The sequence below is a fragment of the Megalobrama amblycephala genome, linkage group LG20, assembly GCF_018812025.1.
Source record: "Megalobrama amblycephala isolate DHTTF-2021 linkage group LG20, ASM1881202v1, whole genome shotgun sequence".
In the NCBI taxonomy this organism is placed as follows: domain Eukaryota; kingdom Metazoa; phylum Chordata; class Actinopteri; order Cypriniformes; family Xenocyprididae; genus Megalobrama; species Megalobrama amblycephala.
This window is the reverse complement of record NC_063063.1, coordinates 5,751,529-5,776,468: the sequence shown is the minus strand read 5'-3', so window position 1 is coordinate 5,776,468 and position 24,940 is coordinate 5,751,529. Positions and strand designations below refer to the sequence as shown.

Genomic DNA, 24,940 nt, shown 5'->3' with positions numbered 1-24,940 from the left:
TATATATATATATATATATATATATATATCCTTTGGAATGAATGCAAAGTGGATTTGCTTTCACAGCGCAGAAAACATTGTCTTCTCGATATGTCGAAAATGCGAACAAAACTCTTCCAGGCCTCAGCTACAACTACAGTGTTTGAGGGCGGGTCAAAGTAGATGTTGTTCGAGGGCAGCCAATGAAGACCACAGGCTGGCATTATGCAAATTTGTTACAAATCTATGTAGGTTCGTGCAGGAGTTCCAGGCAGTTCAGAATCAGTTCTTTCTTTTGGTTGATTTGTTGCGTACTTTAATTTTGCTGTACGCCATATGTCCTACGCCTTCCCTATTCTACTTACGGAACGAATGCAGCGCCAGTTCCGTTTTTTTTTCCGTAAGTAGAATAGGGAAGGCGTAGGACCTACAGCGTAAGATTTATGAAAGTGTGGTTTTGGTGGAAGTATGTGCAAGGCGATCATTTGTGTTTATAAAGCATATACAGTTGTATTTTTTTTCGAAAATGACCGATCGTTTCGCTAGATAAGACCCTTATTCCTCCTCTGGTATCGTTTAAAGCCCTTTGAAGCTGCACTGAAACTGTAATTTTGACCTTCAACCGTTTGAGTCCAGGCTTATAAAGTACTTCTTACTTTACTACTATACTACTATACTTCTGATGTCTACATACTTCTTAGAAGATAAGAATAATCCTGGAATGTTTTCATCAAAAACCTTAATTTCTTTTTGACTGAAGAAAGAAAGACATGAACATCTTGGATGACATGGGGGTGAGTAAATTATCAGGAACATTTTATTTGAAAGTGGACTAATCCTTTAACAAATAAAACCTTATTCTAAAGTGTCACCAAAAACTCAAATATTAATTGTCAAATTATCAGAGATTCCAGAAGTAACAATAACTGTAGTGATTATGGTATTGTGATTGAAACTAAGGTTACCACTGTACATTTTTATAAGGAATAAGCCTAGATTTTGAAAAGATGATCTATGGAACTGCTAAAATTCAATATAGCACAACAGTGACCACATACTTTTTTAGCCGCCTCGGTTCTGGGAGTGTTTTTCCCATCCATTCTCTTCATAATGATTTGATTCAATGAAGAATTAAGCCATTTATCAAACCAGCCAGCTCCGAAATGAATTCCAAGGCTGCACTTAAAGAGAAAGTTCACCCTAAAATTCAAATGTTGTCATTATTTGAGGTAGTACTATGTAAAAGAAAAAAATAGTAAAAAATAGCCATCAAGGTTAAGGATAAGGGCCAAAGCAGGTATCTGAGAATTTTTCTACAAATATTAAAAAAATATTAAAATATCAGTAACACTTTACAATAAAGTTTTGTTTTGTTAACATGTACTAAGAATGAACAATACTTTTAAAACATTTATTAACTAATGTTAACCAATGAGACCTTATTGTAAAGTGTTACCAAATCATGTAATCTGTTCAGCCAAACTAGATATGAATATTAAAAGGTAAGATCAGCAGTTTAATCATATTATTAGGCTACTGTTTTTACAGTCAGATATATAAAGCACATACTGTAAGGCTTAGTGATTTATATATTTTCTTAAAAATAAGAATCTACTAACAAAAAACAACTATCTAATAATCAAAATGATCTCACCATGAGCAGAAAACAAAGTTACTAGGCTAACTAGTCATTTCAAATGGTCTTAATTTTAAATTTATGCCAGAAATTATGATATCTCTAATATCTGATCTCTAATATTTAGCAAATTAGAACATTGTTTACAGTTTTTTTTAATTGCTTTGGTGCAATTTTCACAAGTAACTGGTAAATTTTCAAAACTACTAATATCACAACAGATCATCAAAATGTTTTTTCAAACATTTCAGCATATTTTCAATTGTGTTAGTACAATACACAAAATCAGAAAGTATCCTTTTCACAACACAAAATAAGTGTTTCATCCATATAAATGTTTCATTCACAGTAACTGCCTTTCATAATGCTATTACTATCAAACTTTTGATTTGCATCTCTTTTCGTTCAGTTTAATACATTTGTCTATTATTAAATCCAACTGAACTTAATGGTTAATCAATGAATCATTTGGTACACCTATAGATTTCTATAGATATTGATTTTATAGGCATAGATTTATAGAACATATTTGCAATTTACGTTATGGATAACCAAATGTAACAAATTCTTTTCACATTATAAGCAATTTATCTCAGATTTACCTAGATGATAACCACAATTTTCAAAGTGTGTGTGTGTGTGTGTGTGTGTGTGTGTGTGTGTGTGTGTGTGTGTGTGTGTGTGTGTGTGTGTGCGTCTGTGGTCCTGGTAAACACTGCGTTGTGAACCAAATGTCCCCATGAGGAAAACAGCTTATAAATCTTATGAAATCAATTTTTTATAAAATGTAAAAATGCAGAAAGTTTTCTGTGATAGGTAGGTTTATGGGTAGGGGATAGAATATAGCATTTATAAAGTAAAAATCATTATGGAAAGTCCCCAAAAACATGGCAGAATGCCATGTGATGCTGTAAAAAGAGCATTACCATGGCAGAGACTGACACATTTCTGTAACTCACCCTTCATCAGTAAAGATCAACTACAGTATAGATTCAGTCATGTGGTACAGTGGGAAATTTACTGTATTGCCAGCACACTCTGTTCTATACAAAACCTCATGACTGTGTCATACTTTATCAAACCTTTTGATAGCATACTGAATAGATATTATTACAAACATTATGGATTGTATGTCAGTTATGTAATTTAGGTAATGTAAGTGTTTTTTCTAATGTGGCTTGTAGCCTGTGATAACTATGATAATGATAATTATTTCAGCATAGGGTGATTATATCATTGTTTGCTGTTGGAGAACACAATGAAGAGTTGAGTGCATGACAAAGGCTTAATCCATTGAACAGTACAGCACTGTACAGCAACCAAAATAAAGACATCTAAAGATTAAATAAAGACATTCTTAGTTTGATACAGCCCAGACATGCTCCACAAAAAAAAAGCAAAGCTAAGTGCTGTGAAACCAAGAAGTTTTACAAGATATTTTAAATAACACTTATATTCTGTTCTAAGAAAACTCTCTCACTTCTTCCAATCACACAAATCATGTCAGCCGGAGGGTTATGATCAGGGCACATGACTCCAATCAGACTCAATAAAGTCTTCCTCCAAGATGTTTGGAGAGAGAAGGAGAACAAAGCGAGAGCAAGACATGGGGTCTAGTTCAGTATCTCTATGTCGTTTTCACACTGTGAAGCAGCCACTCTAGACTGTGACCACTCATCATGTTCATTAGGAAACGTGTGGTTGTAATCAAGCGCTCTGTCACAGTAATGCATATCAGCCAACCAGAAATCATCCCAGTGAAGAGCTACTTTCCATCTCGCAAGTCGTTTCGGCAACGGTGGACATGAGTTAAAAGAGGATCAATGGGTCTATGTGATAATGAACTTTCAAATTACTTTAATAAGAAAGTAATCACTGTGGTAGTGCTCTGGATTGCATTTCCCAAAAGCATTGTAAGCCTATGTTGACTGTAAAACCATTGCCACCAATGGACTTATGATCAATTTAGGCTTTACAATGTTTTTGGTTAAGGCGATTTAAGATGAATCCAGTATCACATCTAGATTTCTAACACAGAACATCACAAAAGTTATGTAAATCACAAAATTAAACAAGAAGAATTAATTGTAAAAATCAATGTATATGAAAACAATTTATTATTTATTTATTGCTTTTTATTTATTTTATTTTAAATAAACACAATTGATTCTAGTTAATTTAACATGGTTGATTCTATTGGATTTCCACTGTCCATGATTGAATTGAGTAAGTTGGACATAACTATTTTACATAGATTCTTCCTTAGTCAGTTGTTTTGTCAAGCTGTGCCCAACCATAGTAAATAAGTTGAATCAACCTTAATAAATTAAGTTGACCCAACGTAAGTACATTAAATTGGAATAACAGAATTGCATAATGCTGAAATAAAGCAACTTAATCATGTGGAAATCCTTTCCATGATTTTTTTATGTTCGTTCAAAGAGTTATTTCTTTTGAGTGCATCAGCCAAGATAATTAAAAGTGATCAAACTGTATTTTATATATAAAAATGCATCTCAAGGCTCCTGCATTCTGTGGAGCATTTAAGTGTTTTTTTTTTTTTAATACATTATATTGATGCCTCTACTTAAAATATAAGGAGTAATGGAGATGGGTGATAATATAGTTTACATTTGGTGAACTACATTTCATAGTTGAGATCTGCTATATAATATATCGCCCCTATGTGAGTATGCTGTATGTATGTGGATAAAGTTAGACATATGTGTGTGTGTGTGTGTGTGTATAGAAAAAAAGAAGAAGCAGACTCTCTAGTATCTGGTATTATCATTGTAAGATAGTCTCGCCTGCGGATTACCAATAATGTGAAACAAAATATTCATTTATACAGATCTTTCTAATAAGATAAACAGCACCATGGCAAATGGCAAATATCCTTGGTTCACCCCAGAGCTGTGATGCCTCATTGTTTGGTTCAGTAATCTGTGTCCAATTTAGTTCCTCTTTCAGAGTGTAAAAAGACTTGGGTGTGGAGCCAGTTAAAGTCCAACAAGTACGTATGGCTATATTCCAAACCATTCTCACACCCAAGGCATGAAAAGCTGAAGCACGGTCAAGTGCCTTTAGCATCACAATTACAGTTTTTTTCAATTGCTAACATACATTTGTCCATTTTGTAGGCACATTTTCAAAACTCTAAACACATTTAGCAGAACATCCGTCTGTTGTGGCCATACCATTAACACAATTCATGTCGTTTTCACACAAAATGCAATCAATTAACACGTTTCTTAAATGCTTAAATTTTCTTTTCATATAAGCTTACCTCATACCAAAATCATGGATCTTTCTCATCTTATTTGCAAATGCTTAAACACAGCAAGTCAGAAATGAAGACCCAATGTTCCAATCTTTAAATATAGGATAAAACCTCTAATTCTGCAACAACAGCAGCTCAAAAGTATTGAAAAAAATATATGAAACAATTGATAAGCATTTTTAATTAGCAGATCACTGAAATGTTGAGAAATAGCAGATTCCAGTCTCAGTTGGAGGAATAGTCAGGTGTTGAAGTTCTTTTCATTATATGTACATACAGTAAAATAGGACTCTTTGAATCGGATTTGTTCAGTGTGTATGAAGAACAACACAGAGGAGCAGAGAGAAAATAATGTCTGGGTGAGGGAGAGGAATAGATGGAGGAGGAGAGGAGAAGTTGGATCAGGACAAGGGAGAAGAAGAGGTATGGGAGAGGAGGAAGAATGCTGGACTGTGCATCTCTGTTTTTTTCACTTACACGTGGAACCTATGAAAGCTTATTTCTGCCATGAATAGAAAATAAAAAAGGTAATTATGTCTTCTTATCTCACAATTCTGACTTTTTAAACTCAATTCCTATTGTTTATATATCACAATTCTGAGGGGAAAAAGTCAGATGTATAATCACAATTGCAAAATAAATTTAAAAAATAGAAAAAAAAAATAGAATTGTGAGATAAAAAGTCACTATTACCTTTTATACTTTTTTTATTCTGTGGTGGAAAAAAGCTTCAACAGTAACCAAAGGCCATGTATGTTGGATTTGTTGTTGATCAATGGCAGCAATTTCATGTTTTCATTTCAGTAAAAGCTTCATGTAAAGCTTTTACTGCAATTCCACTACCACTGTTCCATATATGCAGAATATGTGGTCTGCGTAGGGCACTAACTACCAAGGGGACACCATCCCACCCTCAATGGGCACCATCAACACCACACACCCAACCCCAGAAAGAGATTTCAACCAAGGGGGCAACTGAAGTTCTGCATAGGGGACTCATCTGACCAGTAGCTGCCCTGAGCAATTCTGTTACTTTCTTCTTCTCTTTTTCTACTGCACATTCTATAAAATAATGACTCACTTCTGTTGCCAAGAATGCACACATTCAACACTCAACCAAAAATGTAGAACGGCTTGCATGCATTATACTATTACTGCAGTAAAAGGAAACTGAATTATAAAAACAATGGATTTCATATTTTCTCCAGGTAGAACTGAAACATGACAAGTAAATGCAGTTTTCGTAATGCCATCAACTGTTAGTATTTTGACAGTCATTGCGCTTTGATTGACTATATGTTCATGTTGAATAGAAAACTAGTGCTATGTTTTGACAGAACGACTTGATTTTGAATCAGGTTTGCTGTGTTTTGATAGAGTTAGTATGTGTAGAAAAAGGTTTTTAGCATTTTGAAATGTGGAGTTTGTGTTTATATAACAAAATATGGTTTTGGGCAGAAAATTAACTATTTGGCTAACTGTGTGATGTTTGTGTGTTGCTGTGTTAAGAGTTTAGAAAAAGTACTTTAAGTATGGCTAAATAATTGTTAGCAATTGAAAAAAACTGTAAGATGCTAAATGTGCCCCTATATCGACAAACTAGGTATCGACTTTCAATTGCTTGCCTTATGCATCAGTTCAAGACTCATTTAATTCTTTGCATGCAAAGCAGAAATGATTTTCATAGATATAGCCTACATTCAATCAAAGCTATTGGAAGGCTTCTTTAGGCAGCAATTTCCGAATGTGTTTGTAATTTGAGCGTTACGATGGTGATCGCTTTTGGGTCTGTTCCTCACACAAAGCAATCGTTTGGTCCCAGATGGCTTGGAATGTTTGTAATTTTTGAATAAACATGGACTGTAGTTGTATCTGCCAATTATATCCTGTGTTTTATATTGACAACTGGTTAGGGTCAGGGTTAGGTTACACTGTCATGAGAAAAACAGATCTGAGTCACATATGAGCAAAAAATCAGATTTGGGCCACATTTGCCTGCAGTCTGAACATAGCCCACTAAATATAGTTCTGTTCTCACACAGTTCAGTTATAAACAAGAGTGACAACCGTATTCAACAACCAAACCACCTGGACTGTCACCATCTTTAATAATCACTGAGGTAACAGATGTTATTCACAGCTATCACATAGAAAAGATGCACATTTTTTGTCATTGATACTGAAAGTGGTTTAGGCTGGTTTAGAAGGAAATGAACCTGCACAGTCACTCCTGAATTGCGCAGTAGGGTTGGTGACTATTACAGATGACTTTCACTTTTTCCATAATCACTCTTTCTTCCAGATAACAGCCCTCTTACTTACTGCATGGCACACTTGTAGCTGTTCAGACATTCCAAAACTGACAAGCACCAAGGTGGGCACACTGAGAATTCAAGGTCGCAAGATGTTGCAAGATTCACAATTCAGAAGAATGTAGTATTTTTGCCCACATTCTGATTTGTGCTATATTCTGATGAGTTTTGGAATGTCCTCACCACTTTTTATTAGGAACTGCATCATAATACGGTTTAAATCCTTTCAATTAAATCACAGTATGCATTAAATGGACAGTAAAGGTATTTACAGTGTAATGTTCTAAAAATTCTATTTCAAATAAATGTTGTTCTTGTGAACTTTCTATTCATCAAATGCAAAAAAACAAACAAATCAAATTTGATAACAATAAGAAACGTATGCAGAAAATAAGGAACATTTGTAACGCTTAAATCTGCAGTCCGTAACTTTTTTTGGTTCATAACTAGCCAGTGTTCAAAACTATCTCTTTACCTTAGCCCGATCCACAACCGTAAGCTTGTAATAATGTTTTATAATAAAATCGGCACTGGAGGGTTTCTGCGGGAAATTCAAACATGCAGCCATCCGTCTTTGCATCATTACGTCACGTCTGTTTACACAGAGAAGGAGTTCCAGCTAGTAGGCTATATGGCATGTGAGGATGCTGCAGGTGATGGATCATTTATAGCCTTTTCTTACAGCAGCTGGAATAATTAAATTTATCATTTTGATGTTGGACTGTAATCCAGAAAGGTACAAATGATAATTATCAGTGACAACTGGAGATTCACCCATAGACAAAAGCAAAAGACAAAGTGAAATCTACCGGTAACGCTAATACACACTAAATACGGTCACACTATGCTGATGTTGTTAACATTAACAATTTGAGAACAAAGTATAACAATAATTTGCACAGTTTGACGTGATCCGAGCTAAGCGATCGTTAGATTTAATCACCATTGGCAGCGCGAATTTATTGTAATGTTTTTTTTCTCAGTTGGTCAAAACAAATTGGCAGACATGTTACTTGTTCAAATGACATTTTCCAGTGAAAATTCTTATTTTGGTCATACTTCCAAGATGTAGAATCTGTGGTTCCGAAGTACAATATCCACCAATGCGGTGAACTGACAGCAAACATTAGATTCATCCGCGCTGAGGAGCCATGCCGATGCACAACCCACGTAAAGATGATAATTTTGCAAATAACTGCAATTGCAGGTTTCAAACAGAGATGGCGACAAAGAGGAAAAACTTACGGACTGCAGCTTTAAGACTGCTAAATAAATCAGCTTTGCCATCACAGGATATATATACACAAGCAAACTACTATTCAAAAGTTTCAAATATATGATGATATTATTAATTTAAACATTAATTTAATTTTAAAAGAAAAAAAAGGCCAGTAAGAAATGGCAAGTACATTTTCTCAGCTCATTTCGGGTTTTGGATCTATTAGAGTGGTGCAACAAATAGTAGTGATACAAACATTTCCTTTGTAGAAAGAGGGGAAAAAAGGAACTAGCTGTTAAAACTTGATAATTGTGATGCTTATTAGTTCAACTTTAAAAGGTTAGTCATGTCATCCTTGTTTAGGTCATTAGAGACGGTGTCTGGCACAGAGCAAACTGTTAGCAGTGCGACATTTAATCATAGCCAGAGATTCAGACAATCCTACGGCTCGTGATCATTATAAGCAATGGGAAGTCCTGAAAGATCATCTTTTGAAAAGGCTTTGACTTTTTAATGAGGAAGTAAATCATCGCAAAACACTGTACCATCATCACCGCTGAGTAAATGATGACTGTGGAAACCATAAATGGTCATTTTTCACAAAAGACTGAAATAAACAGCACTTTCAAAAAGAATAACCTAAACGTCTCACTTGGATACAGTGATTCTCAAAAGGCTGCATAAGAAAGCCCACGCTTATTTTGAGATAAATTTCCCATTCTGCAACACCGCTTTTACATCTAAGAGAAAACCTCTGGCTTTATCTCGCTTAAACAGCCTTGAACTCTGAACACATATTTCCACCAGAAAAGCTGGTATTAATGAAGTCACAATCTGTGCCATACCAACCATGAGCAAAGGGACACTGCCAAAAACCAAAGGGTGAAACGATCTCCCCTGGGGATTTCACCACTTAAAATGCGCAAGGGTTTCTATGGCAACAAGCGACTCACTGCACTTAATGCAACAATGAACTGGAGTGACAGATAATGCGTTGCTCTCTAAATTTTAGCTGCTAATGCCCTTAATGAGTCTGAATGCCGAAATCAAAGAGGGAGCTTTGTGTGGCTGGCTGTCTTTGAATGGGACCTTTCTCCATACACACAGAGCTAATGAGGTTTCAAATCAGAGGTCTACAGCAAAGTACACACACTGTCAAACTCTGTGTGTGTTTTCTCTCTTTCCCTTCCTTCAAAATCATACAGATGTGGTAAAACTTCTGTGCTATGATATTAGTAGCCTGACCCACATCCATTTTTCACTCTACCAAGTGTTTGGAATTTTATCTAACAAGAATGACTTTCATTTTACCCCATATCACCATCATTTTACTCTTTTTCTTTTTATATATATATATTAGAGATGCACCAATACTAAATTTCTCTGCCAATACCGATACAGATAGTTGGAAAATAAATCTCTCCCAAATTATGCTGCAAACTATATAGGGAACCCCTATCATTTGGTACACTATAATATTAGAGGTTACAATTAACGACAGAGGTTTTATATTCAGCTGCTATTTATTATCAGATATAATAATTACACTCAAATAAAAACTTTCCTGTGGTAAATGTTACATTATGTGACATATTGTTCACAGGTTGTTTATTGACTTCTTTCCGTGGTTGAAACACAAATAAAGTGATTACATGAGACATGATATATTCCGGTAAGTTGTACTGTATCTTTCAACATACCATTTGATGTTCATGCATGTTTTTTGAGATATAACTTTCCACTTTTATTAATAAGTCTCGCACTCCGCGCAGCCACTTGATCTGCCATTAGAGCGATCTGTCAAGTCACATTTAAGAGCGTCAAAACGGCATTTATTGTTTGAGGAGACTTTGTTTCTTATCATTTGTGCAACAAAGCACACAGATCTTTGCGATTATTGGATGAGAGGCACGCTAGAAATAACGTTTGATGTAGCAAAAAAAAAAAAAAAAAAAAAAGCAGACCTGGCAACCCTGGCTTTAACTACAGGTGATTTATAGGGTCAAATAGAGCCTGCTTTAAAGGTCCCGTTTTTCGTGGTTTTTTGAAGCTTTGATTGTGTTTATAGTGTGCAATATAACATGTGTTCATGTGTTCACAGTATTTTTCACATAATTTACTTATCTGTATACCGCTGTTTCCACTGTCATAAAAACGGGCTGATGACTTCCTTGTTCTGTGAAGTCCCTCCTTCAGAAATACGTAACGAGTTCTGATTGTGCCAGCGGTTCCTGTGTTGTGATTCGACAGCAGCTTAGCGCTCCTTGCCCGGAAAAGTCACGCCTCTTACCATAATGTGGAGATGCACGCGCTCAGTGTTATTGTAAACATGTCTTTAATTTTACCCTATCAATTTGAGCCGGAATCAGACCCGGTGATTGGACTGCGGGATGAAAATAACAGCGTTTCGACGACATGGCGACAAACACACTCTACAAACGCAACTCTTGTGTATTCCTGTGGGCGGAGGTTAGTCAAAAAACTGTTTTAGTGACGTCATTAAAGAAGGAAGTAGAGGGATGTAGTCCAAACTGGCCGTTCGATGTAGGCGACTTCTGTTAAATAAAATATCTCGCTTGGCATTGAACTTTGAGCTTTAAAATTCTACAGATTTTATTTATACTCTAACAACAACATTACACGCTAACTAAAGTTTGAAACATGGGATCACGAAGAACGGGACCTTTAACATCGCTGTTTTTTAAACTGTTAATGCATTATTGTCATGTTAACTAAATTCAACACAAGATACATATATAGTATGATACATATAGTTCACATATAGTATGAGTTGCTGTCTGAACACATTTTTATGTACCCTTTTGATTGATTGGATATAATCGGCCCTGATCATAATACAGTTTTTTTTTAATTGCTTTGGTGCAATTTTCACAAGTAACTGGTAAATTTTCAAAACTCTTAGTACTAATATCACAACAGATCATCAAAATGTTTTTTCAAACATTTCAGCATATTTTCAATTGTGTTAGTACAATACACAAAATCAGAAAGTATCCTTTTCACAACACAAAATAAGTGTTTCATCTATATAAATGTTTCATTCACAGTAACTGCCTTTCATAATGCTATTACTATCAAACTTTTGATTTGCATCTCTTTTCGTTCAGTTTAATACATTTGTCTATTATTAAATCCAACTGAACTTAATGGTTAATCAATGAATCATTTGGTACACCTATAGATTTCTATATATATTGATTTTATAGGCATAGTTTTAAAGAACATATTTGCAATTTACGTTATGGATAACCAAATGTAACAAATTCTTTTCACATTATAAGCAATTTATCTCAGATTTACCTAGATGATAACCACAATTTTCAAAGTGTGTGTGTGTGTGTGTGTGTGTGTATGCGTGTGCATCTGTGGTCCTGATAAACACTGCGTTGTGAACCAAATGTCCCCATGAGGAAAACAGCTTAATAATCTTTTGAAATAACATTTTTTATAAAATGTAAAAATGCAGAAAGTTTTCTGTGATAGGTAGGTTTATGGGTAGGGGATAGAATATAGCATTTATAAAGTAAAAATCATTATGTCTATGGAAAGTCCCCATAAAACATGGCAAACCAACATCATTTTACATTATAGAATGCCATGTGATGCTGTAAAAAGAGGCATTACCATGGCAGAGACTGACACATTTCTGTAACTCACCCTTCATCAGTAAAGATCAACTACAGTATAGATTCAGTCATGTGGTACAGTGGGAACATTTACTGTATTGCCAGCACACTCTGTTCTATACAAAACCTCATGACTGTGTCATACTTTATCAAACCTTTTGATAGCATACTGAATAGATATTATTACAAACATTATGGATTTTATGTCAATTATGTAATTTAGATAATGTAAGTGATTTTTCTAATGTGGCATCTGTAGCCTATGATAACTATGATAATGATAATTATTTCAGCATAAAGGGTGATTTGAAACATGTATCTTGCATTGTTTGCTGTTTGGATGAACTGATTGTTAAAAGTACTAAACTGAAAGTAGATCATACTGTTGTGTTTCGGTGATTAAACCAAATGTTCCCATTACATATTACAATGAATCTTGTGTTTGAAACAATGATTATGTGGACTGAAAACATGTGCAACTGACTGAAAGCAAAGTTTTGAAAGAATGACTAGCTGCGTTACAAGTGTGATCAGTTTGGATTTTTGTACTAAGAGTTTTGAAAATGTACACCTTACTTGTGAAAATAGTACCAAAGCGAATAAAAAAAACTGTAATAGTTTTTATCGGTTTTACGATTGTTGGCCAATACATTGGTACATCTCTAATATGGATGGATGGATGGATGGATGGATGGAGTGCATCTGCTTCAATGTTTGATGTATTGTGAGTTCAGAGACGCTCTTCTGCAGACCTCAGTTGTAACGAGTGGTTATTTGAGTTACTGTTGCCTTTCTATCAGCTGAACCATTCTGACTATTCTCCTCTGACCTCTGGCATCAACAAGGCATTTTCACCCACAGAACTGCCACTCTCTGGATATTTTCACTTTTTCAGACCATTCTCTGTAAACCGTAGAGATGGTTGTGCGTTAAAAATCCCAGTAGGTCAGCAGTTTCTGAAATACTCAGACCAGCCCGTCTGACACCAACAACTATGCCACGTTCAAAGTCACTTAAACCACCTTTCTTCCCTATTCTGATGCTCAGTTTGAACTTCAGCAGATCGTCTTGACCATGTCTTCATGCCTAAATGCATTGAGTTGCTCAAATGTGATTGGCTGATTAGGTATTTGTGTTAATAAGCTGTTGATCAGCACCTAATAAAGTGACCAGTGAGTGTAGATATAGATATAGATATAGATATAGATATAGATATAGATATAGATATACACATACATATAGCATCTGACAAATGCATAAAAGTAAAAAAAATAAGTAAATAAAAAGGGAGAAATATCCTCATTTTCCATGTTGTATTGATATTGTGTTTACTGAAACACCACCAACAGAGTAGGTGTAGTAGATGTAGAAGAATAAAAAAATAAACAAACTAATTGCCATTTATATAATGTTTTTGTAATGGAAAGTCATCATTATCTGTGTATAGCTTAAGCTCCATATAAGCCACTCGCCTGTCACTACATTCTACTTCTTGTGTTATACGTGTGTTTCTCATATGGCAGTGACTCATAGCACACCTCTCTGAGTAGCATTACTCCTTGTAGTTTATGACAAGACACTGTGTAGAGATCAATAAGCTCAGAGATCACCGGGGAATGTCTCAGCAATGCTAAATCATTTTGCTTGGTCTCACCTTGATGTATTTATGCGTCATTATTTTTCACCTATCGCCTTCTCTCCTGATTTCTCTCCTTGCTCTTCTCTGCATTTAGGATGTGCTGGTATATTATTTTAGCCTATTCTTGGTTCATATTACTCATCATATGTCTTGCAAAACTACAAAAGAAAGGGAAAAATCACAGCAATACAATCAGTAAAAAAAAAAAAAAAAAAAAACTGAAACAGAACCAGCAGCAAAAAATGTTTAATCAGATTTCATAAAGCAACAGCTGCTTCACATGAGAGAGAGAGAGAGAGAGAGAGAGAGAGAGAGTGTGTGTGTGTGTGTGTGTGGGGGGGGGAGAGACGAAACAGAACGAAAGATGGGGAGCACTTGTATTTGCATTTGCCTCAGAGGCAAAAAGCAAAAAATAAATAAAAAATAAATAAGATGCTGAAGATTGTACTTCATCATGACAAAATAATGGCTTTGTGGCTGTGTTTCTCATCTTGGTGGCTCTCTTCAAATCTGAGGAAATGGCCTGGCATTTGTCGCACTTAAGAGACGCAAATAAGACACAGAGATTCTGACTCACCTCTTTCCGTTGCTGGTATATATCTCACTATTTCACGCTACCAGTTTCTACCAGTGTCAATAACAAGGGTGCAAACACACAAAAGATCAGTGATTTATCAAAGACTTGAAGTACTATCACACAACATGATAAACAATACGTAATTTTCTAATAAAACACAGTGTTGCATCTGGTTTAACAGGGGAAGAACCGGAGCCATTGTGCATTTTGATTAATTAAATTAAGTGAGGCTTGCAAATTATTTTGCCAGGCTGACATGCATACAAATTAGCTTGTCATATTGTTTTAGAAATACAAGACCATGCCAAATACCTTGTCTAACTCGAATAGGGAACAATATTTGAATTATTAATTGTGCAGACAAAACAAACAAAATCACAAGAATATCTGCTGGTTTTGTGGGTAAGCACGTCTTAAAGCTTTGCATTAAATATTTAAAGGAACAGAAAAAAAAAAAAAAAAACCTATGCAAGGACTTTAAGCTACTTGATATGTAGATATTAGTATATATCCCTAACAGAGTTATGTTAGGATCCCAAGCATTGTGTGTGTGTGTGTGTGTGTGTGTGTGTGTGTGTGTGTGTGTTTCCATGGTTACTCCCTCCTGAGAGTAGTTGTTCTTGCTAAGTTAAGGATGACACAACACAGTGTATGTGTTTCCATGGTTACTCACTCCAGATTGTGGTTTGTCTTTGCAGAGTTATAAAGAGAAAGGGTCTTTCTATGTGCACATTCATGAATGTGCATGTGTGTCTGCATATTTGCGTATGCAATCTCATGTGCTATGTGTTAGTTCACCCAAAAATGAAAATTCTATCAATAATTACAATAATTAAGGCCTTCGTTCAACTTCAAAACACAAATTAACCCTTTGATGTGTACGATCACACAGTTAAAATCGTGTTCTGGGGGGGTAAAATCATTTTTGGCAGGGTTCCCTGCACTCCAGAGGCTAAATATCATATTATGTTGGGGTCATTTCAACCCGCATACATGAAAAACAACCGGCGGCAACAGTGTTAAAGTAGCCCAGAAAAAATGCAGACTTGGCAACACTGATCCTTTCCATTATAATTAGACGATGTGTTTTATTTATATCAGATACATTGTAAGTAACTGTAAAGTTTACTCTCTTCTTCTCCCAGGTAGCCAACCACTTACTTATGCATTTCAATAGAAGCGGATGAACTCACGTGCTGTATATCCAACAGATGCGATTCTTTGCACCGCGGCGCCCATTGCACGAATAGCTAATGAACTAACGCAATCATTATAAAGGTGTTTAAACAGCAAAACACATCCACTTGCACGTATTTGACAATCGGAATATCACATATTTTATGTTATAGTTAACAAGTTTGTGAATATTTTAAATAAAAATGAAAAATTAAATAAAAGCAAAACATCAGTCATACAGCCCTATTGTGGCTGCGGTGTGTCACATGACAAGCAATGATGCGTCACCACGGAAACAACAAAGTGATGCGTTCTAAATAATGGTCGCCTAGAAAAAAGTCACGCTGGGGGATCAACCCAAATATTTAAAAAACTTACGTGTGAAAGGGTTAAGATATTAAGCCAGCAAGAGCTGTCTGACTCCTCCATAGACACCATCACTTTCAAAAACGAAATAAAACTTTGTATGCGCAAAAACAAAACAAAAATAACTTTATTTCAACAATGTTGTCTCTTCTGTATCATTCTCCTACGTTGTTTATGTTCAGCGCCTCCAGGTTCTACGTCAGAACGCCGGCTCATTATTGGCCGGCTCCTGCATCAGCCTCACACGAATGCGTCGTGCTGCTCACATGTTCAGCTTCGGCCAATACTCAGCTGCCGTTCTGACGTAGAACCTGGAAGCACTGAACGTAAACTGCGTACGAGAAGACACGGAATAAGGTTGTTATTTTTCTTTTGTTTTTGCGCACAAAAGTATTCTCTTCACTTCATAACATTAAGGTTGAACCTCTGCAGTCACATGGACTATTTTAACAATGTCTTTAGTATCTTAATGGACCTTGAAAGTGGTGGTTAAATGGAGGAGTCAGATAGCTCTCAGATTCCATCAAAAACATCTTAATTTGTGGTCTGAAGATGAATGAGTGTGGAATGACATGAGGCGAGTAATTAATGACAGAATTTTCATTTTTGGGTGAACTAACCCTTTAACTGACATTTTGCACAAAAAGTAGACTCAATTTTAATGAATTAACTTCTGAACTGTAAATGTGCAGGTGCATTGTTCTCCTCACTCACTCTGTACCGTAGCAGTCCTGGTGCAGTTGTAGAGGATGGCGAGCTCTCCGAACACTTTCCCCGGTCCCATGGTGCACAGTTTCATGCCCTCCTTGGTCACCTCCACCCTGCCATCTGAAAGCAATCAGAGGTAAATCCTTAAGTCCATTGATGATGCTCAGTTCATGAAAGTAAGCATGACAGTCTGGAAATGCATCCGTGCTGCCTGCCTGGATTGGACCAAGCCAGGCCTAATACATTCCAATAACAGTCTCATTTCATTAGGCCAGCAGACATGAACAGAAGCTTCGAGGGGAGTGGGGGATGTGAAATGACTGGGAAAGGTAGGAGTTCTCTAATGTAATGGGCACAGGGAGAAGTAGGCCAGTGAAAAGAGGGGGGAGAAAGAAGAAAGGAGTGGAGGATTAGCAAAGTATTAGGCCTAAACTATTAGATGAGATGCAGTGAAACCATACTGAGAGGGCCTGGGACTGTTATTTCAGGATTAATGCGTAAGACACACGTAACTCCTCTGCGTTAGCTCATGGGAAATTCATCAACAGGCTTGGTTGAAGAGCTCATCTGTCACCTCATGCAGTTTTTGAATTATACCAAAGCTTCCGGGGGGCAATACTTGGAATAAAGTAGGTCTTGAGAAAACCCTTCCAGCTAAATGTTGGCAACAGCAAGGTAGCAAGTAAAAGCAAAGATGTTTATGCAAATATTTACAATCTGATGTTATTCACATAAAGGCCCTGTTTCCACCTGGTATTAAGATGCGTTTTGGTCGATCAGATCACAAATGGACGACTTTAAATACAGGTGCAAACGGGGTGTAAAACGTTTTGAGCTTGTCCACATTCCACCACTTCCAGATGTAGCCAAAAACACATTTGACCTGATTGCTTTCGTAGTGGAAACACTCATGTAGTCGAATGTGTTCAAACAGCCAGTAATGACCGTCTATTCTCCGCCTACTGACCTAACACGTAAACAGTATGGGAAGCGTGCTAACCAGCCTGGATTTAAACTTTGTCAGCTGAAGACCCAAGTTTGGTTAAAAGATGAAAAACATTCATCTTGCGGCTGTCAGATCAGAAACAACAGCTGCTACTGCTAACTGTATGTTTTTCTGTTGTCTCCGGTCATTTTCATATTTAAATTGCGCAAGCTTATTTTGTCCATTAGATCGAAAACCCAACTTTTGAAAAACCCATAAATTTACCCGCCCATAGACCATCCCCTCGAAGAAATCAGGACAGAAGTGGTTGAAAGTGGACCAAAAAAGACACAGAAAAGATTTAAAAAAAAGATTAAAATGCCTCGTTGAAAAAGGGGTATGTGTCTCCTCGTCCACTTGTGATCCGATCGACCAAAACACATCTTAATATCACGTGGAAACAGGGCCAAAAAGCATGCTGCTTCATGTTTTGTATAACATGGTGTCGCTGTCAGAAGTTTGGAACAGGCCAGTTTTTGCTCCAAACCGATCTCTATTCCGGACTTGTACACAAACTGCATTGCAATCATTTCCCAAAATGTAATTTGGTTGGAAAAAATAAATAAATAAATAAATAAATAAATAAATAAATAAAAAACGGCAACCAGTATCGGTTAAGAGTCAGCCATGAAAAATCATGATTGGTGCACCACTATTTGGAATATTTTTTTGAATAATTTTATGAGTCTCTTAGGCTAAAATACAGTAAAAAATAAATAAATAAAATAAAAAATAAAATAAATAAATATATATATATATATATATATATATTAATATGCTGATTTACAAAATGTGGGAACCATGATACACTACATAACATTATTCAAAAGTCTGGAGCAAGTAAGATAAAAAGGGTAATAATTGTATTCAGCATAGACACATTAAATTTATCAAAAGTGATATTATTATAAGACATTTATAATGTTACGAAATGTTTCTATTTCAAATAAATGCTATTCACTGAACTTTCTATTCATCAAAGAATCCAAAAAATAAATAAATAAATAAATAAAAATAAGCAGCAAAAAAAAAAAAAAAAAGAAGAAGAAGAAAAAGAAGAAGACTGGAAAAATGGCTGATGAAAATTCAGCTCTGCATCACTAGAATAAATCACATTTTAAGTTATTTTAAGCTGTAATAATATTTCACAATTTTACTGTTTTTGCTGAATTTTTTGATCAAATAAATGCAGCCTTGTTGAGCAAAAGAGACTAGTTGTGTTTAATCAGATGAAAACTAATAGTAAGTGTCCTCTCCACAGGGGGGAAAAAACATATCTTCTTCATCAGACTTCTTGGTAGGCTAGTCTCCAGCTCTGATGCTATCAGCAAGGCTAATCCAAACAGGCTACAAATACACTGACCCAGAATCAGTTTGCTGTGGCTCTATTCTCCTGCCACCTGGGGTCTGTCTAATGACGGATCTGAATCACCACTGGTCATCCCGAGCTCTAACAGCACGAAACAAACACATCCACTTTAAGCCCACCATGAACACCAGCCCACTGACTCAATGTGTAAATACAATGCAAAGCTCAGTTTAAAATTTACAATTTAGATTAAAACTGAACATCTTGAAGATGTCCTAAGTCCTATCAGTCGATTCTCACAACCTAGATTTTGACTATCACGATTGAGTTAGAGGCTGCCGGACTGAATCAAGCCAAGTTGTAAGCTTTGGTCTGTAAGTCTGTTATAAATAAAGGAATCATGTGGATTTCCTGAACACTGTTGTGGCTAGAAATACAGCACATGAAGTCATTTTATCAAAATGCAACAACTTGTGGATGGATAAAATCAAGTCACACACTCACTAAAAAAGTAATTACAAAATACTTCACAATCTGATCAATGACTATAACAGCTGATTTAGATATAGCCAAGTGAAAAGCTACTAGTTAGCTTTGGCAAGCTAAAATTACAGTTTACTTTGTGGTACACCACTTAGCTAACTATGCACCCAGGGCCTAAAATTCATGTTGGCGAGTATATGAAGCAGTTTTAATCTCCAGATAGCCGGTATAATTTTTTGTGAATTCTAACAATGCAATGTTGTAAGAACATGAACGTGAACAACGCTCAAGACAGTTGACGGGCCAGCGCTGCATCCTCGTTAAAGTTTAAGCCTTGACAATTTAAATATTCAAGTGCAAAAAGATGCAAAAGGGAACTCAATTCATTACTCACATGCTTTGTGGGAAGTTTAGTGTGCTTACACATCTGAAGTGAGACATATTAACACAAAAGTATGTCAAAAAATGCCTGTCTCTACCAGTATCCTCCTAGTAAACACAATCGGTTATGGCTTGAGTGAACGTAGACATTCGAGAAAGACAACGCATGTGTACAGTATCAGTATATTGTCTTAAAGTGACAGCAGCCTAATATTGCTGCTGCTTTCTGTGTTTTTAATGTCAATCACACAAAAAGGACAAAGAAAAAAATCACTAACTGCTCTTGAGTAACTTTTGAAACTTTAATAAGGATTAATCCCTGTTTAATTTATACAGTGAGAACTATCCAGTATTATTTTACATCTGATTACTTTATTCAATGTCTCTGCCTGAAAACTACTCTTACTTGTCTTTAATAATGTTTTAAATTTATATTAGTTATATTAGGCTAGTAGTTTTAGCTGTGGTATTGAAAATGGAATAGAGAATTATGAATTTTCACTGGTATCTAACTGGCTGTTTTTGCATAAACAGTTTAATGACCAGTAAAAAAAATAAATAAAAATTATTTCCAGTAATTTTTTTTTTAAAGGTGCAATAAGATTTTTGCAGTATAATATCCCAAAACCACTAGGCCAGTGTTATATATTTTGTTCACTTGAGTACTTACAATATCCCAAATGTTTCCAAATATTTGTAAATCGTGAGAAAATTGCAATTTAACCAAGGCTCTGGGACGTGTGAGGATTCGCCTGTCAATTGCGTCATACCTGCATTACCCTCGGTTTCCAGTATTATTTTGTAGAAACCATGGAAACACCAAATACGCTTTAATATATTACACGTTTTAATAGACAAGGGAACAACTGTTTTGATATATTTATAGACAGAAAACCAATTGTTGTTATATAGCTCAACACGTTTAGTCTTATTGTTTAAAGGTGCCCTAGAACTTTTTTTTAAAAGATGTAATATAAGTCTAAGGTGTCCCCTGAATGTGTCTGTGAAGTTTCAGCTCAAAATACCCCATAGATTTTTTTTTAATTCATTTTTTTAACTGCCTATTTTGGGGCATAATTAGAAATGAGCCGATTCAGGGTGTGTGGCCCTTTAAATCTCGTGCTCCACGCCCCAAGAGCTCGCGCTTGCCTTAAACAACATAAAAAAAAGTTCAAACAGCTAATATAACCCTCAAAATGGATCTTTACAAAGTGTTCGTCATGCAGCACGTCTAATCCCGTAAGTACAGTGTTTATTTTGATGTTTACATTTGATTCTGAATGAGTTTGAGGCTATGCTCCATGGCTAACGGCTAATGCTACACTGTTGGAGAGATTTATAAAGAATGAAGTTGTGTTTATGCATTATACAGACTGCAAGTGTTTAAAAATGAAAATAGCGATGGCTCTTGTCTCCGTGAATACAGTAAGAAACGATGGTAACTTTAACCACATTTAACAGTACATTAGCAACATGCTAACGAAACATTTAGATAGACAATTTACAAATATCACTAAAAATATCATGTTATCATGAATCATTTCAGTTATTATTGCTCCATTTGCCATTTTTCGCTATTGTCCTTGCTTGCTTACCTAGTCTGTTGATTCAGCTGTGCACATCCAGACGTTAATACTGGCTGCCCTTGTCTAATGCCTTTCATAATGTCGGGAACATGGGCTGGCATATGCAAATATTGGGGGCGTACACCCCGACTGTTACGTAACAGTCGGTGTTATGTTGAGATTCGCCTGTTCTTCGGAGGTCTTTCAAACAAATGAGATTTATATAAGAAGGAGGAAACAATGGAGTTTGAGACTCACTGTATGTCCTTTCCATGTACTGAACTCTTGTTATTTAACTATGCCAAGGTAAATTCAATTTTTGAATCTAGGGCACCTTTAAATCTAACTTTCTTGATTTTTTTCAGAGTACCATGCTTTACCAGTAACAGTAATACAGAATTTTCTCCATCATACAATACGTTTTAAAATTAATTGCCATTTATCAACACAAGCCATCCAGCATTTAATATGATATTCTAAAATCGATCTATCTTACTGCAGTGTGTGTCTCACAGCCGCCACCGTGCGAACGCATAGAGTAATGTTATAACATAATTTTCAACACTCTCAAATGTATCTAATATGATAAATGGAGCTGTGTTACCTCATACTCATGACCGGAAAAGCGGAAGCAGCCCCGGCGACTGTGGCATAATAAAAGTTCTGCTGCTTGTGTGTTGCGCAATCGCTCCAGCGGCCTCGTTCAGCTCCCACAACACTCGGTCCTGCTCTGCTTCATACTACAAAAACGTTAATAATTGCATCCATGAACATTATTTCTTCCCGAGTCCTGTCCCTATTCTTTTGCACCATCCGTTGAGGTGAAGACCACATGTCCCAAGATTCCACACTCAAGTTTTAGGCCCTGTACGCACCTATCACTTTTTAAATATTGCTGAACAAGTCCAGGTACAGTATGATCCAGGAGTTAAAGTCCCCCTGTAGTCAATAATTTTAGCCCTTAAAACTCATACTTGATCAACAAAATTACATATTTAATCGCTAACTTTCCTGTGAAAACATTTCTTCATGCCTTAAAATAGCTTTAATGTAACTCTACACCCTTACTTCATTTAGTATACACGGATTGAGGAATATGCTAATTAGCCCCCCCTCCACTCACTCGCAGAAGCTCAGAGATCCACTCAGTCAACTTACTGAGGTAAACGCTGCACAATGGTATCGCTCTTTACAAAGTCAGACACATAACAGTAATTCACATGATTAGCCTTTTGCTTGACTACGTTATCAGTCAGCTGCTTATAATGTGTTGCTAATGTTACATGACGCCCTTGCTTCAGATAGGTCATGGTTAATGATTGACATGATTGGTTACAAAGTAGTTTGTTACGTAAGAAACACCAGTGATTTCAAACCGTGTTTCTGAAACTGTCTTTTGATCACTGCAGATAAAACGATAATATACTCAGCAATGATGTTGACTTATGAATTTGCACAAGGTTTGTCTTAAAGTACAGTACAGTCCAAAAGTTTGGAACCACTAAGATTTTTAATGTTTTTAAAAGAAGTTTCGTCTGCTCACCAAGGCTACATTTATTTAATTAAAAATACAGTAAAAAACAGTAATATTGTGAAATATTATTACAATTTAAAATAACTGTGTACTATTTAAATATATTTGACAAAGTAATTTATTCCTGTGATGCAAAGCTGAATTTTCAGCATCGTTACTCCAGTCTTCAGTGTCACATGATCCTTCAGAAATCCATTCTAATATGCTGATTTGCTGCTCAATAAACATTTATGATTATTTTCAATGTTGAAAACAGTTGTGTACTTTTTTTTTTCAGGATTCCTTGATGAATAGAAAGTTCAAAAGAACAGCATTTATCTGAAATACAAAGCTTCTGTAGCATTATACACTACCGTTCAAAAGTTTGGGGTCAGTAAGAATTTTTATTTTTATTTTTTTGAAAAGAAATTAAAGAAATGAATACTTTTATTCAGCAAGGATGCATTAAATAAATCAATCAATAAGTGGCAGTAAAGACATTTATAATGTTACAAAAGATTAGATTTCAGATAAACACTGTTCTTTTGAACTTTCTATTCATCAAATAATCCTGAAAAAAAATATTGTACACAAATATTTTGTACAATTGTACACATTAAATGTTTCTTGAGCAGCAGATCAGCATATTAGAATGATTTCTGAAGGATCATGTGACACTGAAGACTGGAGTAACGATGCTGAAAATTCAGCTTTGCATCACAGGAATAAATTACTTTGTCAAATATATTTAAATAGTACACAGTTATTTTAAATTGTAATAATATTTCACAATATTACTGTTTTTTACTGTATTTTTAATTAAATAAATGTAGCCTTGGTGAGCAGACGAAACTTCTTTTAAAAACATTAAAAATCTTAGTGGTTCCAAACTTTTGGACTGTACTGTATATTATAAACACCATATAGACATATAAACAACATTAAAAACTTGATTTTCACCACAAGGGCACTTAAAAGATATTTCACATAAATATCACCCAAAGGAGATGTGTGTCAATGAACAAGTCGGCCCTGTTCTTCATCACTTTATACTGTACATCTGAGATAATATGACAAATTCTAAATTATTTAATTATTTATTTAGTTAGTTGTTTAGTTATTGTAATGACACTTAAATATTGTTGCCTCTGATTCAATATTGTTCTCTCAAAAGAATGAAGCTGTGTCTGGGACAGACTCAAGTATCACCTTGCAAGTCATCTAATCCTGTTTACGTTACATATACCTGCTCTTGAGCGGGTTTGAGCTTAAGGACCTGTTGCTATGACAACAACTCAGATGAGCTTTGAAGAACAGAATAATCCAGGATTGTGTCAAATCATCAACAATTAAATCCAGCTAAAATCCATTATCGACACAAAAAAATGGTATCCTGTTTTATATGACATCATAGGCTGATATTATTAGTTTTTGACAGGCAAGTTTGAGTCAAGTCAGAAGTAACAGCAACTCGAATGTCAAAGTCAAGTCTCAAGCATTCAAATTCAAAGTCACACGTTTTGAGTCCACTCTGACACGTGCACCACAGTAATACATCAAACCAAAGGTAGTCTTGTCACTGTCTCCTCTTAAGCGTAAAGTTTTATTAGATTTCCATCATGTTCTGATGGCTTTATCTTGGCAGGACAATATGAGGAATGAGACGGGGCACAAAAGCAGAATGTTATTATCAGGGAGCTGTGACTATCATCCTGTTTTCGGGCAGGTCATGCTGACTTGTGCTCTATTATCACTGCCTGCATCCGCAACCAAAGGAAATAACCTACTGTAACTAGGGTGGAAAATGTGGAATGCTTTAGGGCTTGGAAACAATATGTGCATGCAAAAAAATAATGCTGTATATCTTGCAAGCTGATGTTATAATATCTGCACCTGTTTAATGCTTCGATTAACTTTTTTTAATTTTCACATATCATACACTTTATTTTTATTTGCAGCTGTGGTTCCAGTGAAGAACGTTTAGCATCAACAGAACCTTTCCATTGCACAAAACAATTATTGGTAACACTTTAGTTTATAAGATATAATTCTCACCATTAACTAGTTGCTTATTAGCATGCATATTACTAGGATGTTGGCTGTTTATTAGTACAAACCCGATTCCAAAAAAGTTGGGACACTGTACAAATTGTGAATAAAAACAG

General features: G+C 35.6%; 1 protein-coding gene across 2 annotated transcripts in view; it reads right to left on the bottom strand.

Moving 5' to 3' along the window:
* The window catches only part of prkg1b (protein kinase cGMP-dependent 1b), a 198,549-nt gene that overhangs the window by 113,403 nt on the left and 60,206 nt on the right, over positions 1 to 24,940 (bottom strand). For both annotated transcript variants that reach the window (XM_048169848.1, XM_048169847.1), the window contains exon 3: positions 16,546 to 16,659. In XM_048169848.1, coding sequence (XP_048025805.1) covers positions 16,546 to 16,659 — 114 coding nt within the window. The remainder of the gene's footprint in view (positions 1 to 16,545; positions 16,660 to 24,940) is intronic.